Source organism: Sinocyclocheilus anshuiensis, unplaced genomic scaffold (assembly GCF_001515605.1).
Source record: "Sinocyclocheilus anshuiensis isolate Anshui unplaced genomic scaffold, SAMN03320099.WGS_v1.1 scaffold890, whole genome shotgun sequence".
In the NCBI taxonomy this organism is placed as follows: Eukaryota; Metazoa; Chordata; class Actinopteri; order Cypriniformes; family Cyprinidae; genus Sinocyclocheilus; species Sinocyclocheilus anshuiensis.
This window is the reverse complement of record NW_015537986.1, coordinates 870,500-888,454: the sequence shown is the minus strand read 5'-3', so window position 1 is coordinate 888,454 and position 17,955 is coordinate 870,500. Positions and strand designations below refer to the sequence as shown.

Below are 17,955 nucleotides of genomic sequence, written 5' to 3'. Positions count from 1 at the left end.
CACAAAAAACAAAACACACACACACACACACACACACACACACACATATATACACATACATACATATATATATATATATAAGCTCGATACCATATAGTGCCCCACCCCCACTTAACAAATCCCAATTTAACCCCTGCATAAGACAATAAATAAGATTTATATTCCGCTTTTACTCAAAACTCACTTTAAACCACCATCGAGTGTTTGTAATAACTTCCGATTGGCGTGTGTGTTTTGGCCATGTATTGTTGCTGAAATTAAATATGTTATTACCTCTGAGTCAGAGCAGCGATCATGGAAGAGAGAGCACAGGCAGACAGCCTGGAAGCTGCTAATGCTCATCAGTAAATCAGTGGAAAATGAATAGAAATGATTATTCTGTCTGAGCTATGCATTTTAAAACGAGCACGCACTAGTGTAAATGTAGCCTAATAGATGTGTAAACTGAAGGCTATTTGAACTTTATTAAAACTATTTGCACTGATTTATTGTGTTGGTTACATTTTTTCCTTTGTGCAGTGGCTCAGGAGATGAGTCTTTGAGTCTGTATAAACATCAACAAGCTGAAAAATAAAACCAAAATTTTTTTTTTAGATAATGTAATCTTGTTAAAATAAATTTCATAAAATTGGTATCGAAAAAAGTATCGTTCAGGAACCGGTATCGAAGTCAAGGTATCGGTATCGATATCAAAAATGTTTACGATACCCAGCCCTACGTAGCGCTGCACCACATTTTTTAAATTTGAACACATTGTTTTCTATTAATGTACACCAGTGGCATAGGGGGGCCTGTCATAAAATAAGGGGGCCGCTCTATATTAAATGTGCGCATTTAAGTGTTTGTGCAGAGTGTGGAAGCTGAATGACAGCGCCCTTATACTGCATGACAGTTAATTTGGAATCGCCGGTGCAATCAGTTGCAATTAAAATACAGACTAAGAATAATTACATCGTTCAAATCTGGTAAGGGTCTACATTTATTTGTGTACACTCACAATAACAACAAAACGTTGTGCGCTATAAAATAATGAAACCAAACAGGATACTATTTCTGCCGTCTCTGTCCCTGTGAACTTGAGCGCGTCAAAAATGAACCAAAACTCTGTTGCTTCACAGACATGAGAAATATATCTATAGAACGTGAATTGTTATAATAATGAACCAATTCAAATAGAAAACAAATATTCTCAGATTATGTAATCCGTATGATACATGTAGGCTATATTGTGCATCCACCACACAGCATTATTTGTCAAACTATATTCAAGCCATGTGAATTCATTGTACCACTTTGGGGAAAAGCAATGATTCTTTCCGGCAAATTCAGTGTAAAGGAATACGGTCATCATACGGTGTTTTGGAAGTCTCACCAGTACACTCCTGATGAAATGTTCGTGTCGGTGTCCTGAAAACAGGACGTGTCAGTTGCCGCTTCGCTGTCTCCTTGTGGAAAGCTGAAGCAGGCTCAGACATAGATGGCAAACTTTCTCTTTCGCACTTTACGTGATTTCTTGAAAAAAATGTATATTGTACTTTGTGCAATCACCATTTTTGCCGCATGTTAATGAACTCTCACACAAAAAGATGATCAGAGATTAGGCTACGAACAGCACATGACATAATTAAACCAATTAGCACAGCAAAGCCTATAGCACTCAAATGGCTTGAAATCGAAACTACTGCGGTACAGTTTGCGATTTAAATGCAAAAAGTCTTTTGTAGGTTTTAATTACAGGGGCTCTTGCCGTGTCCACTGACAAATCACTTTCTCTGATTTGTCAGTGGACAATGAACATTGAGAATAAATATTAATATACGCATTCTAAGATAATATTCTATTATTTGTTTGTCACTGGTGAGGCCAGAAATTGTACTGTAGTGAAGTTTCTTCAATTACAGAAACAATTATACAAAAAAAATGGTCACATACTTGATATCTCGACTTTCAGCTGTTAACTATACATTATGTTGCATAGAATAGTACACTGATGTTTCAATATAAAAAGTGTATTTACACATACAAGTTCCCATTCGAATGGTCTCTCCCGTTGCGTCGCTGACGATTATGGGGAAACTCCTGTTTACTCTGATACTGAAGACTGATTTGATCACATTTGTGTAGCTGCACGAACCAATGACGCTTCAACCTGCCAAAAGGGGTGGAGCCGACTGCTGTATAAGTCAGAGCACCATTTTGTCCAATTTTTCTCCTTCAGCAAGGAAGATCATCTCCTCGCCGGAATCTGAAGCAAGAAGCCAAAGCAAGAAGCTCAGCCCCTACATGATGCAGATGGGCATGCATAGACTGCGCTCACCAGAACGGAATGCTCTCACTGAGAGAATGAGTCTCACCCTTCTCCACTCACGGATCACCTTCTTCAATGAAGGCAGCCTTGATCTCCCATTTCACCTCTCTCAGCTAGCTCTGAGAAAGAAACAGTGGAGTCACGGGGATAAGCAACCGGGCTTGAGTGATCTCACACCAGCACAGGTCCTGCGTGCTCACTCTCCCCGCAGCATCTTGATCCACCAGTGTGTTTTACATGTGAGGATCAGCGCCCTTCATCTGCATCGAGCGGTTTGATCTTTTTAGGCGGATCAGAGGAGAATGCTGTCACCTATGATTCTGTATCGCTGACAGCTTCACCAGGCTGTGGAGAATCTCGGCTTAGAATGGTCGGCTGCGGAAGAGCCTGCCCGTAGCCGTTTAGATAAATGATACCCGCTGGGTTGTCGTCAACAAACCTCCTGCTAGAGTTCACGATGAACTTATCAAGACGTGGCACGCCCCTACTCGGCACGTGTCAACTTTTATATTTCTGCCGCCCTCACCTCTCTTGACGGCATTGAAGTAAGAGGATATGGCAAGCTCCCCCACACGTCTACCTGCCATCTGCCCGGCGTATTTGCAAAGCGCTTCACTGCAGCTCAAAAGTCATTGCAGGTTGTGACGAGTGGGGCGGGGCCGAGAGCCGTGGGAACGGAGCGAGGCCGGTGGAGTAATTGATAATGAGCGACACCTGCACCACTCACCGGTCTCGAGTCTCACGGAGGAGCTCCGGAAGGATAAAAAGGAGGAGTGACGACAGTGAAAGACGAGAGAAGACCAGGCCTGGACTTTATTTTGTGTTTTGGTTTTGTTTGTGCGCGACAGTCGTCCGCGAGGGGCTGACGCGCTGTTTTGTGTTTATTTTATTATTAAAGTTTTGTTTTAATGTTCGCCGGTTCCCGCCTCCTTCTTCCCGACCTACAAACGTGTGTTACACAGGTCATGCACCACTTCTTGCCTAAGCCCCGTAGAATGAGGTTACTCACTCCAGTTTGCTCACAGGCCACTTCGCCATGGAAACGGTTCCTCTAGTGAACAGCGAGGTTTTTACAGCTGCTACTTCCTCATTCCCAAGAAAAATGGCAGGCTCAGGCATCTGAACTGTGCGATTATGAATCGCCCATTCAAAATGCTGACTTGGAAGCAGATCCTCACACAAATGCCGCAGGGACTGGTTTTTTATCGGTGGATCTGAAAGACGCTTACTTTCACATCCAGATAGCCCCTCATCACAGACCGCTCTTGAGATTCGCGTTCGAGGGGGTGGATTATCAATTTACAATCTTATCATTCGGACTGTCTCTGGTCCTATGCACTTTACAAAGTGCACGTATGCTGCTCTTTCTCCTCTGAGACTGATTGGAATCTGCATTGTGAATAACCTAGACGATTGGCTGGTCTTAGCCAGATCGAAACAGGAACTCATTGCTCACAGGTCGCTACTGCTCAGCCACCTGGAGTGGCTTGGGCTACTAATTAATTTAGCCAAGAGCTTTCTGTCTCCCAACCAGCAAGAAGTCTTCCTTGGGACAGTTATTGATTCTGCCCAGATGCGGGCATGGATTACGCTGGAATGCTCCCTGATAATTCAGTGGCTTGTGGCGTCATTCAGACTTGGGACTTCACATCCCCTCAGGGCTTTCAGAGGATGCTTGGCCTCATGTCAGCCCCTTCCTCTGTGATTCCTCTGGGCCTGCTTCACATGCGGCCCCCTTCAGTATTGATTCAAAGCCCATGTTCCATCCTACGCTTGGTGCTGCGATGTTTTCATCTCAGGATAACCCATCGCTGCATCAGAGCTGTGGCCCCTTGGAAAACACCTCACCTGTTTCAATCAGGCATCCTGTTGCGACTGACCTCCAGAAGGAAGCATCAGAATCAGAAAGAGCTTTATTGCCAAGTGTGCTTACATACACATGGAATTTGTCTTGGTGACAGAAGCTTCCAATACACAGACAGGTTGACAAGTGACAAGACACAGATAACAAAATAAAAAGAAGTGAGTAAAAATAAATATGTAAAAAAAAAAACAATACACAATAGACAAAGAGACATTAAACAGTATATTGTATGTACAGATGTGCTATAGACAAATTATGCAAGGGAATGTGGATAGATGTAAGATATATTAAATCAATAACATACGTATAATAAATATAAGTATAGATAGTTGGGTATTGCACATGTTTTATTGCACAGTGGGGAGAACATTTAACTGTTCATGAGGTAGATGGCCTGAGGGAAGAAACTTTTCCTATGTCTGGCCATTCTGGTGTTCAGTGTAGTGCCGGCCAGACGGCAACAGTTCAAAGAGGAAGTGTGCTGGGTGTGAGGGGTCCAGAGTGATTTTGCCAGCTCTTTTACTCACTCTGGATGAGTGCAGTTCTTGGAAAGTGGGGAGGGTTGTACCAGTGATTTGCTCAGCAGTCCGGACTATCCACTGAAGTCTTCTGAGGTCAGTTTTGGTAGCTGAGCTGAACCAGACAGTTATTGAAGTGCAGAGGACGGATTCAATGATGGCCGAGTAGAACTGTATCAGCAGCTCCTGTGGCAGGTTGAACTTCCTCAGCTGGCGAAGGAAGTACAACCTCTGCTGGGCCTTTTTGACAATGGAGTCAATGTGATTGTCCCACTTCAGGTCCTGAGAGATGGTGGTACCCAGGAACCTGAATGACTGCACTGTTGCTACAGTGCTGTTCATTATGGTGAATGGGGGGGGTGCAGGGGGGTTTCTCCTGAAGTCCACTATCATCTCCACTGTTTTGAGCTTGTTCAGCTCCAGGTTGTTATAACTGCACCAGACAGCCAGCTGTTCGACCTTGCTTCTATAAGCAGACTCGTCACCGTCCTGGATGAGGACGATGACTGTAGTGTCATCTGCAAACTTCAGGAGCTTGACAGAGAGGTCAGTAGAGGTGCAGTCGTTGGTGTATAGGGAGAAGAGCAGTGGGGAGAGCACACATCCCTGAGGAGCACCAGTGCTGATGGTGCAGCTGTTGGATGTGAATTTACCAGTTATCACTAGCTGTTGTCTATCTGTCAGAAAGCTGGTGATCCATTGGCAGATAGAGTTAGGAACAGAGAGCTGGGTTAGTGCCTATCTGTCAGAAAGCTGGTGATCCATTGACAGATAGAGCTAGGAACAGAGAGCTTGGTTAGTTTGGTCTGGAGGAGTGTTGGGATGATGGTGTTGAAGGCTGAACTGAAGTCCACAAACAGGATCCTTGCATAAGTCCCCGATTTGTCCAGATGTTGCAGGATGTAGTGTAGTCCCATGTTGACTGCATCATCCACTGACCTGTTTGCTCTGTAAGCAAACTGCGGGGGGTCCAGTAAGGGTCCAGTGATGTCCTTCAGATAAGCCAACACCAGTCTTTCAAATGACATCATGACCACAGACATTAAAGAAACAGGTCTGTAGTCATTAAGTCATGTGATTTTAGGTTTCTTTGGGATGGGTATGATGGTGGAGTGTTTGAAGCAGGCAGGGACTTCGCACAGCTCCAGTGATCTGTTGAAGATGTGTGAAAAGACGTGGGCCAGCTGGGCAGGTTTTTAGACAAGCTGGTGTAACACCATCTGGGCCTAGTGCTTTCCTTCTCTTCTGCTTCCTGAAGACCTGACGCACATCATCTTCACTGATCTGAAGTGCAGGAGTGGGGGAGAGGGGGGTTGCTGGAGGTGTTGATGCTGTGTAGAGAGTTGGTCAGGGCGGGTGTGGGGTGTGAGACCAGGAGTTTCAAATCTACAGTAAAACTTATTCAGGTCTTCAGCAAGTTGTTGATTAGCTTTAGTGTGGGGGATGGTGTCTTGTAGTTTGTTAGGTCTTTCAGACCTTTCCACACTGAAGCAGGGTGATTGGCTGGGGGTCCAGTAAGGGTCCAGTGATGTCCTTCAGATAAGCCAACACCAGTCTTTCAAATGACATCATGACCACAGACATTAAAGAAACAGGTCTGTAGTCATTAAGTCATGTGATTTTAGGTTTCTTTGGGATGGGTATGATGGTGGAGTGTTTGAAGCAGGCAGGGACTTCGCACAGCTCCAGTGATCTGTTGAAGATCTGTGAGAAGATGGGGGCCAGCTGGTCAGCGCAGGTTTTCAGACAGGCTGTTGTCACACCGTCTGGGCCTGGTGCTTTTCTTCTCTTGTTCTTTCTGAAGACCTGACGCACGTCATCTTCACTGATCTGGAGTGCTGGAGAGGGGGGTTGCCGGAGGTGTGAATGGTGTTTTTTTCAAACCTGCAATAGAACTCATTCAGATCGTCTACCAGATGTTGATTCTCCACAGTGCTGGGGGATGATGTCTTGTAGTTTGTAATGTCTTTCAGACCTTTCCACACTGAAGCAGGGTCGTTGGCTGAAAACTGGTTTTCCAGCTTTTTAGCGTAGCTCGTCTTAGCCACTCTAATCTCCTTATTCAGTGTGTTCCTAGCCTGATTGTACAAGACTCTGTCCCCACTCCTGTAGGCATCTTCTTTGGCCTGGCGAAGCTTTCTGAGTTTTGCTGTGAACCATGGTTTGTTGTTGTTGTATATTGAATATTGCAAGATGGCGCTCCCCGAGGCAGACGTGTTTGCTCGCTCCGCTCTCGAATGCCGGTTTTTCTTTCTTTTTTGTTTGTTTTCTGTTTTATCTTCCGTGCTCAAATGCGGTGCACTGCTAATGTACAACAGACAGGCATTATTGGACATCGCCAATTCAGCCAACCATCTTGAATTTACCAGTTTTATACCTCCGGAGCTACAACACATTAGTCGCTCCCACGGTCACCGCCACCACCCCCAGGAAGGCCCCGAAGCACCGAGCTCGAGCGAGGTAGCTGACCCGAGGAGAGCGCTCCGGAGACGGCGACGCAAGTGAGGCAAGAGGGGAGGGCTTCATGCTAAGCTAAAAGCTTGCGCTAGCCGACCACCGCTACCCAGCCTGTTGTTAGCTAACGTACGATCTCTGGAAAACAAACTGGATGAGCTGAGAGCAAGGGTTACATCACAGCGGGAAATAAGAGAATGCTGCGCTCTGATTTTCACTGAGACCTGGCTCAGAGAAAAGTCCCGGAATCTTCTGTTCAGCTACAAACTCACTCCATACATCGAGGAGACCGGACCGCAGCCTCCGGTAAGGCTAAAGGGGGAGGTGTGTGTGTGTTTATTAACAACTCGTGGTGCGGAGACATACAGACTGTTTTTAAGCACTGCTCGCCAGACGTGGAGTTTTTATTGCTGAAATGCCGTCCCTATTATCTACCGAGGGAATTTACTGCTGTGTTTATAGTCGCTGTTTACATCCCCCCGCGAGCTAACTCCACAGTAGAGCTAGGCAAGCTCCATGATGTACTAAGCGCACTAGAGACACATAATACTGAAGTTCGCTGATGACACCGCAGTGATAGGACGGATCACTGGCGGGGATGAAGCGGCCTACAGGAGGGAGGTGGCCAGTCTTGTGGCATGGTGTGAGGACAACAACCTCACCCTCAACACGGACAAGACAAAGGAGATGATAGTGGACTTGAGGAAAAAGAGGAAAACTCACCAGCCACTGTTTATCCGAGAGCTTGAAGTGGAGAGGGTGAGCAGCTTTAAATACCTGGGGGTCCACATCAGCGAGGACCTCACCTGGACACTCAACACCACCCAGCTGGTTAAGAAGGCACAACAGCGGCTGTACTTCCTGAGGAGGCTGAGGAAGTTTGGCATGTCACCTAAGATCCTCAACAACTTCTACAGCTGTGTAGTTGAGAGCGTCTTGACCAGCTGCATCACTGCATGGTATGGCAGCACTACTGTAAGGGACCGCAAATGTCTGCAGAGAGTGGTGAAGACTGCTGAGAAGATCATCAGGACTCCACTGCCCTCTCTGCAGGCCATTTACCATCGCAGAGTCCACAGAAGAGCTGCATCCATCATTAAAGACCCCACCCACCCCCAACACAGACTGTTCACACTCCTACCCTCAGGACGGAGGTACAGGAGTGTAAATTGCAGGACTTCCAGATTAAGGAACTCCTTCTTCCCCTCAGCTATTAGACTCTTAAACAGGTAGCTAGCTAGTGGACTTATCTATCTCAGAGAACAGTCAGACCAAATTGTTTCATCTCATTTGATCATTTGTAATGTTATTACTACCATTGTATATTTATTGATATTACTCATGTAGCCTCATCTCAATTTGCACATCTGTTACTGCTGCTATTGTTATCATGTACTTGCACTCAATTTGCACATGTTACTGCACTATTGTTTTTTTGCACATAAGTTAATACTGTACATTCGCATATGTAGATACCATATACATAGTCTATATTTCTATTTTCACATTCTATATTTCTACTCTATACTCGCATATATAGATACACATAGTCTATATTTCTATTTTTTTTTCATAGTCTTTATTCCTACTACTGCAGCATAGTTTTTATTATTATGTTTCTTACATTGTATGTATGTATGTATATGTGTATAGTTTGTGTATGTGTGTGCATAGCATTGCACTGTCTTGGCATTCATTGTGGACAGCAAAGTAAGAATTTCATTGCTCAGGGAAACTTGTTTTCCTCACTGGGCATATGACAATAAATGCTTTGAATGCACATATCCTCACAGAAACTGATGAATGAAGTTACAGTCTCTGTGAGCTCATCCAGATCAGGGGCAGCAGCTTCAAAAACACTCCAATCAGTGCAGTCGAGATATACAGTGCAGTCTTGTAATGCCCACTCTGTTTTGTTGGTCCATCTCTTTACAGTTCTTAAGACAGGCTTAGCAGATTTAAGTTTTTGCCTGTATGTTGGAAGGAGATGAACCAGGCAGTGGTCAGAGAGTCCCAAAGCTGCTCTGGGGATGGAGAGATATGCATCCTTTATTGTGGTGAAGCAGTGGTCCAAAATATTTTTGTCTCTGGTGGGGCATGTAATGTGTTGTTTGAATTTTGGCAGTTCGTGTGTGAGGTTTGTTTATTAAAGTCCCCGAGATTATAACAGAGTCCAGGTGTTGTTGTTCTGTATCTGTGATCTGATCAGCCAGCTGTTGTAGCGCCACGCTCACGTGCCCTTGCCGTGGAATGTAAACACTCACAAGAATGAACGAGGAAAACTCCCGCGGCGAGTAGAAAGGCTTACAGTTGATTAAGAGCACTTCTAAATCAGGACAGCACATCTTCTTCAATGCTGTTACATCTGTACACAACCTTTCGTTGATGTAGAAGCATGTTCCCTGTTGATTCTGCGTCGCGATCCACTCTGAACAGCTGGAAGTCCGGCAGATGAAACGCGCTGTCTGGAATGGCTTCATTCAGCCAGGTTTCCATGAAACACAGAGCAGCAGAGTTTGAAAATCCTTATTTATTCGGGAGAGCAGGAAAAGTTCGTCCATTTTGTTGGGTAGAGAGCAGAGATTCGCCAGATGGATGCTAGGCAACGCCATTCTGAAGCCGCGCTGTCAGAGTTTGACGAGCGCACCGACTCGTTTCCCACGCTTGCGCGTCTTAAAGCGTTTGAACCGCGCCGCTGCTCTGCCAACTACAATGTTCAGCAAAACATCAGAATAGTTGCAAACCGGTAGAAGATTGCGTGGTGTGTTCTGCCGAATGTTCAGCAGTTCATCCTTGGTGAAACTTATTGTAGTTGATAAACAAAAAAAACAGGAAAAACGAACAAAAACAGTAAAACAACTGGAGCGCTCAACACCGAGGTGGCCATCCGTGGCGCCATCTTGAGTATATATAAGGTGGTCATGGTCATGCCTCCATCTCAACTTGGGGAGTTTGTATGGGGGCAGACCAGCATTTGGTCAAACCTGGAGCAATGCTTACTTACACATCAACTGTCTCGAAGTGATGGGGGTTTTTTAGCCCTAAAACCCTTCCTGCCGGCCTTAAAGGTGTCATGAACTCCATTTTTTATTTTATAATGTTCTCTGAGGTTTGCTTATAATGTTAACGTGATTTTACATTTAAAAAATCATAATTTTGAAGCAATAGGCTATTTTAATAGGGTGCATTCAAGACTCGAAAGTAAACGTCCACAGTTTCACTTATTAAAATAGTTTCACTTATTAAAATAATAGATGGACGCTGCTGTGATGACTCTGAAAACAGCATGGGTCATTTGGGTTAAAAACATAGAACCACAGAACCACCTATTGATCAAGAGGGAGATTTTTGCTTATAACTTCTAAATTGTTTACCTAAAAATCAATATTGGTCTCTTTAGAAACTGTATAGCATACAGATTGAATCAGTGCCCGATTTTCCTATGTTGGCCATTTTTGGGCATCAGCCATTTTGAATTTTGAAGTAAAATGCTGTATTCTACAAACAGATAGACATATCATTACAAAACTTGTGTCTTCGGCACCATACCCTGAAGCAACCTATGAAGTTTTAGACCGCCGCCACCTAGTGGTCAAAAGATATAATAAAAGGTACAAATATGCTCGCAACTTTTTTTCAATTTTGCCATAAATCTTAACTTTTCCTATTCCCTGAGTTGTACAGAACAATATATGCTTTTCAGCAGTCTACCATTTTGACAGTCAGTCAAAAACCTAGTTTTTCAAAATCGTCTTAGACTATTTGTCCGATCTTCATGAAAACTGAATCAGATCATGCTGGCAAAAAGTTATTAAAAGCATTTTTATTTCTCAAAACATTTTCGTATAACTCAAAGTCAAAGTTGATGGCATAATGCCACAATGGATCTGAGACTACAACGCTTTGGCATGTTGACACCAAAATTTGTGTGTGTCATCATCACCCCACACTGACCACACCACATCAATTTGGGAGCAGCACCACCTATTGGTCAAATGCAATATGCATTTACATCACATTACAAGTAGACTTGTGCCGGTATTCGGTAATGCGATATATCACGGTAACTAAGGTTAACTAATGAGGTCTTATTGTAAAGGGATACCTATTGGTCTTTATAGTTCTTTTGCACTTTAATCTGTGTAAAACTTTTAGCTTTATACATTTTTCTGTATTGCTTTATTGCATTTAAATGTTCAGTTATTTTTGTTATAAGAAAAAAGTTATTAAACCTGTTATACTGTATAATGACAGCACTTTTTTAAACTAAATTTCAATACCGTGATAATACCGTATACCGTGATAAAAGCATTAGCAATTAATCGCAACATGAAAATTTGATACCGGCATATCCCTAATTACAAGTGATTGTATTAATGGGTTTTCAACCATTTTGCTTAAAGTTAGCAACAAATGTCTTTAATTACTTCAGCTCGCCAGATGCTGCCTTCCATGCTTGCTTAGCTCCTCATTTTGCCTCTGATGATGAGTTTAATTTATATAGCGCTTTTCCCAAGCTCAAAGCACTTCACAATCAACATTAAACACAAGACAAATCAATAAACAATACAGTATACACAACAATCAAAACAAAAAAATTGAGAATCTGAGGCAAATGTATAATCGAGAGTGAAAACATTTTTGCCAACAGTGCAAACGGAATGAGCGTGATATGTATAGCCAGAGCAGGCCCAATGGTGTAGACTTGCCATGCAACCCGCGTCGTGCTGCATCTCGAGTACCACAGAGCCCAAACGAGTCCAAACTCCAGAACCCCAAACGGAAAACGGGAAAACTCAACAACGACAGCCACTGCCGATAAATCCTCCCGTAAAAAAAGACGCAGCCACTCCATCAGCAGCTACCACGATGCAAACGCCATAAGTCAGGCAGGCCGGTGGAGTCAGTTTAAGCCGTATGAGATGCCACAGCAAGTGGCGGAATGGAGCACACCACCTCCGCGCACCAGCTGGAGTCACGAAAACAGTCCATTGTATTTCCATTTTTTGAATGTGTGATACGATGTTAGTACATTTTTGAAACCAGGAGAACATACATTCTAACAAAAATGACAAGACAAAACAATAAAGCCCCAGTGTGAAGCGGCAGCCAAATGCGCACAGCGTGCTTACACCGGAAGTGACGAGGAAGTGACTCTGCTGTGTTCACCAGCTGAAGTTTGCCTGTTTTACCATAATTATATAGGATAAAAAAAGTAAATGCCTGTGACCGTTCAGTCAAGGAAGACCACACAAAACACTGCAGAATAATCAAAAACATTATGAACGTCATGAAACGTCATGAAAAGGTGAACAGTTGTAGTTTAGACATTGCACTAAGCTTGGTACCTCTAAGCTTGCGGTTAATGCTTAAAATTTGCATAGATAGTGAATGGCTCACTGATTTGTGGTAACAGTCCAGTTCACAATGATTGTCTGTTTATTTTATTTCCCCCATTATAATACACAGAGAGGAGCTCCAAGACCAATCCATATAATTTTATTAGGTTCTAATATTGGGATTTTCCAGCCTTCTGGCTCTGGATGCAATTCAAACAAAAGGCTCATTGTGGCAATCTGCTTATAGCTGGTTCATCTGTACTGCAGGGTATTGGTAATGGACTTACTCTTGTTATTCTTTAGTATTATTTAGTGTCCTTAACCTTTACACCATTCTGCAGTTCAGTACATATGTTCATTATGTCCAATGCAGTGGTTATTAACCACTTCTAAACGATTCTTAATGAAAATGTACACCTTGTTTTTTTCAGGTTTTTTTATAGCATTATTTATAATAATTGTTAATTGTTTGGATTAGAGTTATTTTAATATATTATTAATAATTTATTGATTAAAATTTGTAAGTAATTTCTTAGAGGTTTGCTGAGGCCCTCTAGTGGGATCTGGTCCCCTGGTTGAGAAGTATTGGTCTATTTTTTGTCTCTGTGTTGAGGCACAACCTGGACTCAAGAGATAGTAGATCTTCTGCTGCACAATGGAGATGCTGAGGTGTGCAAGAGAGCGCCAACAGCTGTCCGTATTCCATTTCTGGAGATTTGCGCTCCTCCACCCATACCATCAGGTACACATTAACGCATGTTTCATTTATACTCATACATGGTTTTTGTTATATGAAGGATATGTCAATGCACCTGTGTATACAAAACTCATTTATCTTTATGCTTCATTTAGGGCTTGATTTACTTGAACAGATGAAACCACCGAGAGTCATCAAAACTCATCTGCCCATTCAGCTAGTGCCTAAAGGATTCTGGGAAAATAAATGCAAGGTTATAATTCAATTAAAACAACTTAAAAAAGACAAAAATTTTTGATTAACTTCAAACACAAGGTCAAATTTGGGTTTATTTTCACATCTCCTCCCCAACAGAAGATAAAACCAAATGACTTCTCTCTAGAGTGTATTGGTCATAACAGGCACTCAGCCTTGTGATGTTAAAACCCCTTGAACTGTATCTGACCACTGAATACTGCAAATCATGTCCACTAGTCCTCCTGTTTTTCCAGGTCATTTATACGGCCCGGAATGCTAAGGATAACCTTGTAAGCTACTTCCACTTTGATCGCATGAACCTTACCCAGCCAGAGCCAGGACCTTGGGATGGATACATTCACAAGTTCATGAAGGGACAATGTGAGACAAAACTACATATTTAAATATACTTTACAAAAATGAAAATTCTTTCATCATCTAATCACCCTCAAGTCATTCCAAATCTGTGTGACTGACGTTTTTCTTTGGGAAACAATATGCAAACATTTTGACAAATATTTCAGCTGTTTTTGTCCACGCAATGTAAATACTGTATATTCAACCCATTGACTTTCATTATATGGACAAAAAGTGAGACAGTGTTCCATTTTTGGTTGAACTATCCCTCTACTAAACACACATATACACTCTTTTCAGTTTTCACCTTACTAGTTTTTCACTAACGTAGAATGAAATGTTTAATCTGGAATCCTTGGTTACTCTGAGTGTCTTCTAATGTTTTTACAGTAGGTTGGGGCTCTTGGTATGACCATGTAAAAGGTTACTGGAAGGAACGCAAGGAAAGGAATATTCTCTACATACTCTATGAGGACATGAAGGAGGTAGTTTTAGTACCACATCTTCAGTCGTGCCAATTTCCTAAAATTTGATTACATTTTTTTTATTTTATGTATGCTTTGAGTTTTTTGTATCATATATTTCTTTTTTTCCAAGAATCCTTTTAGGGAGATTAAGAGGATCATGCACTATCTGGACCTGTCTGTTTCTGAAGATGTCATAAAGAGGATTGTGCAGCTGGCATCCTTCCAAGTCATGAAAGACAATCCAATGGCTAACTACTCCTACATCCCAAAACCTGTGTTTGATCAGTCCATTTCTGCCTTCATGAGAAAAGGTTAATGAAAACCATACTAAATATCCCTTATGAGATTAAATTAATTATTTTTTATTTATTTAAACTTGTAAATAGATGCGTTTGTTTTTTTTGTTTTTAGAATGAGGAACAGGACCTATTGCCATAAGATAAGACTGGTCTGCCTGTTTTTTGGCTGGCTGAGAGTTGTATATGATTAGGCTGTTTTTAGACTCTAAGGAAACCATATAGAAACTTAAATCCTGCTTATATGGCTGTTTAGCATACAGGAATATGAAATATTGATCTGTTATAAAATTATTTATCTTGTAGATTAGCCAAAACAAGTCATCTGTCGTGGCACAGAAAAATAACAGCCTATAAATGAACATTTCAACAAAATTACAATTTTAATTAATTGTTAGCTAACATATTTAGCTAGAATGTTAACGTCATCCCATGTTTAATGTTGTCTCTTGTCTGTTCTTATGGACAACATTAAAATATAGTTTAGCTGTCATTATGCAAACATTTTGACCACTCAATATGGCAGTTAAGGAATCAGAATCAAGTATTCCAAGGACCATGTAATAAGAAATGATATACAAAATACTGTGTTCATAATGAATCACCAAGCGTGTTTGTTTACACAGGAGAGGTTGGTGACTGGGTTAACCATTTCACCTCAGCTCAATCCCAGATGTTTGATGAAGACTACGCAAACCAAATGAAAGATGTGGACATTCCGTTCCGCTTTAGCATTTGATCCCTAAATAATTTGTGCAACATTAAATATATGAAATATATTATAGAAGTTTTGCCTGATGTCATTAGGTATAACATTCTACTCACCTAATCTCACTGACTGCATAATATATGTTTTTTTTTGTATTTAGAACAATTTTAAATGTCATGATTTTTTATAAAAGGTTATGTCGGACTTTAAGCAATATGCTTATTAATTATAGCTTGATTATTTACAGTTAATGGCATTTAACAGGATGGAACCTAAAATCATGGAAATAAAGAGTTAAAGTTGGCATTGATCAGTGAAGGATTGAGAATTAGAGTACATGATGGTGTTCAATTCAAGGTAATTTAGTTTTTTGTTGTTGTTTTAACTATTCTGAAATGGTATTATCAAGCAGTTGATATTACACAGTTGATGTTACACAAACCAGTAATAAACTAAAACCATAAAAGAAAAAAGAATTCATCAAATCCACTGGTAAATGTTTGTGTTTTCCCTCCAAAAATGACATTGTTCCGGGAGGATTTAATTAATGACCTGGCTTTTGTTATAAGTTAAAGCGATATTACAAAAGTCGAGGACTGAACGTGTTATGATGAAGTAAAACAATATTTTCTGTAAAACTAAAATTATTTCCATCCATCCATTTTCCAAACCACTTGTCCTATGTATGATGAAGCAGATGCCGGAGCCTATACCAGTATCTCAGGTATAGGGAGGGAAACACCCTGGATGGATGGCCAGGCACACATATATTCTCACTCAGAAATTATGAGACATTAACATGTTTCATGTTGAAAAAACTTTAAAAGTACCAAAGTACATAAACTGGTTCTATAAGAAAAATAATTTTCTAGTGGTGATTTTAATGGCTCCTCTGCCTCCTTTTTTTTTTCTTTTTCTTTTTTTATGTTTTTTCTAACATTTTAGATAAAATAAGGATACATGATTACACATGTTCTAGTATCTATATTTCAACATTAACTAAATGTGAATGTAGGAGCCAATCAAGAACTAATGAAGGACTAACCTTAGACATTAACTTATAGACATAACAGTATACTTTCTATAAAGCTGCTTTGAAATTATGTGTATTGTGAAAAGCGTTATACCAATAAATTTGACTTAACTTGATTCATATTCATGTGTCAGTAATGCCCACCTTAGCTACATGTTAGTTCAGGTATGATAGTTAATATATGACATAACACTTACAGGCAAACTTAATGAAATTGACTATTTAATAAAGAATGAGGAGTAGCAACCCATACTATGATCTGAAATACCATGATCTGAATCGACATTAAACATTTTTTGACACAATTTTTGACATTTTTGCCATAGCTTGTAGCTCTGATGATGATGAATTAAGGGGTGGTCCTTTTTACAACAGTATTACAATATTTCAGCCTTCTTACCTTAAATGTGAAGTCCAATCTTCTTTCTTTCATTTAATTAAAGTTCTCTGTCACCTGTTCATACCACTATTAACCTCTTCCTTCCAAGTCTTCCGGCAAGGGCTTTTTCAATGTACAACAGTGTTAATTCAGATTTCACATGGCCTGTTGCACTCCACAGGCATTTCTTGATTTGATTTGATTTGATTTACCACACCTGCAGATGTAGCCCAAATGGTAGCATAGAGACACATGAGTTCCCTTTCAGTCGGTCACTACGAGTCACGTCGTGACTGACGAATTGGGATCTCGCTTCGAGAGACCAATCTACTTCGAGTGTAACTAAACGAGCCAATGCACTTTGGCATGCAATTATTGCATCCAGCTGCCGCTGATCCGCCGAGCGACAACATCGTTCTGCTCCATCCAAGTGTCTTCAGTGAGCTACGAGTTCAAAGTGCTCTCGGTAGCTTCTGGTGTTGGTGGACGGCGCTTCAGCGGTGGTCATTCCTGTGTCGAGTGGGTTGCGCACTTCAGGCTGCACTACCCGCTGTTGTGCTGCAAGTGGCCATTTCCCCTGTGCGCCTCAGCACTAAAAGAGCATTTCCCTGAAAGAGCAATTTCTCTAAAAGAGTACAATAAGCGGGTGCGTCTTTGTAAAGATGACGGATCGTCTTTTTAAAGATGCCGTTTCACCTGTGCGTTTCTGGATGTGGTCGTTACCTGGCGCCTGACTACTTTGGGTCGTGCGATGTCCACACTTGTGGTCCAGGAGCGCCATCTCTGGCTGTGTCTGGTTGATATGAGGGACGCCGACAAAGTTCGGTTCCTTAATGCCCCTGTGTCCCAGACCGGCCTCTTCGGTGACGCGGTCGAGAGCTTGGCTCAGCAACTCTCGGCTGCACAGAAGCCGCCCGAGTTGGGTCCCTGTGTTCCACCTCGCTGCCCCACTGCGGGTACGGCGGTGGTTCCATTGGTCCCACTTGCACGGTATCTGGGTGCCTGGCTAGCGCTACCCAGCCCGTCTCGCTGGCTTCTGCGGACCATCAGCCTCGGCTATGCGATTCAGTTCGCCCGGCGTCCCCCCAAGTTCAGCGGCATCCGCTTCACAACAGTGAAGGCGGCCAATGCTCCTGTCTTGCGTGCGGAGATCGCAGTCCTACTGGCAACCGTACAGCCGACGAGCTGTCTCGAGCTACGCTCCCGGGAGAGTGGCGACTCCATCCCCGGACGGTCCAGCTGATTTGGGGACGTTTCGGAGCCGCTCAGGTAGACCTGTTTGCCTCTCCAGAAACCT

General features: G+C 42.2%; 1 protein-coding gene and 1 long non-coding RNA gene across 2 annotated transcripts in view; both read left to right on the top strand.

The window, feature by feature from the left end:
- Positions 1-4,245, top strand: part of LOC107674855 (uncharacterized) — a 7,820-nt gene extending 3,575 nt beyond the window's left edge. Inside the window, exons 2-3 of the long non-coding RNA XR_001632543.1 lie at positions 1,715-2,946; positions 3,271-4,245. This is a non-coding gene — a long non-coding RNA (uncharacterized LOC107674855). The remainder of the gene's footprint in view (positions 1-1,714; positions 2,947-3,270) is intronic.
- sult1st6 (sulfotransferase family 1, cytosolic sulfotransferase 6) overlaps positions 1-16,492 on the top strand; it is a 40,282-nt gene extending 23,790 nt beyond the window's left edge. The window contains exons 2-7 of the mRNA XM_016468907.1: positions 13,097-13,225; positions 13,336-13,433; positions 13,672-13,798; positions 14,165-14,259; positions 14,372-14,552; positions 15,164-16,492. Of these exons, the coding sequence (XP_016324393.1) occupies positions 13,097-13,225; positions 13,336-13,433; positions 13,672-13,798; positions 14,165-14,259; positions 14,372-14,552; positions 15,164-15,276 (743 nt within the window). The 3' untranslated portion in view covers positions 15,277-16,492. The remainder of the gene's footprint in view (positions 1-13,096; positions 13,226-13,335; positions 13,434-13,671; positions 13,799-14,164; positions 14,260-14,371; positions 14,553-15,163) is intronic.
- The last annotated feature ends 1,463 nt before the right edge of the window (positions 16,493-17,955 follow it).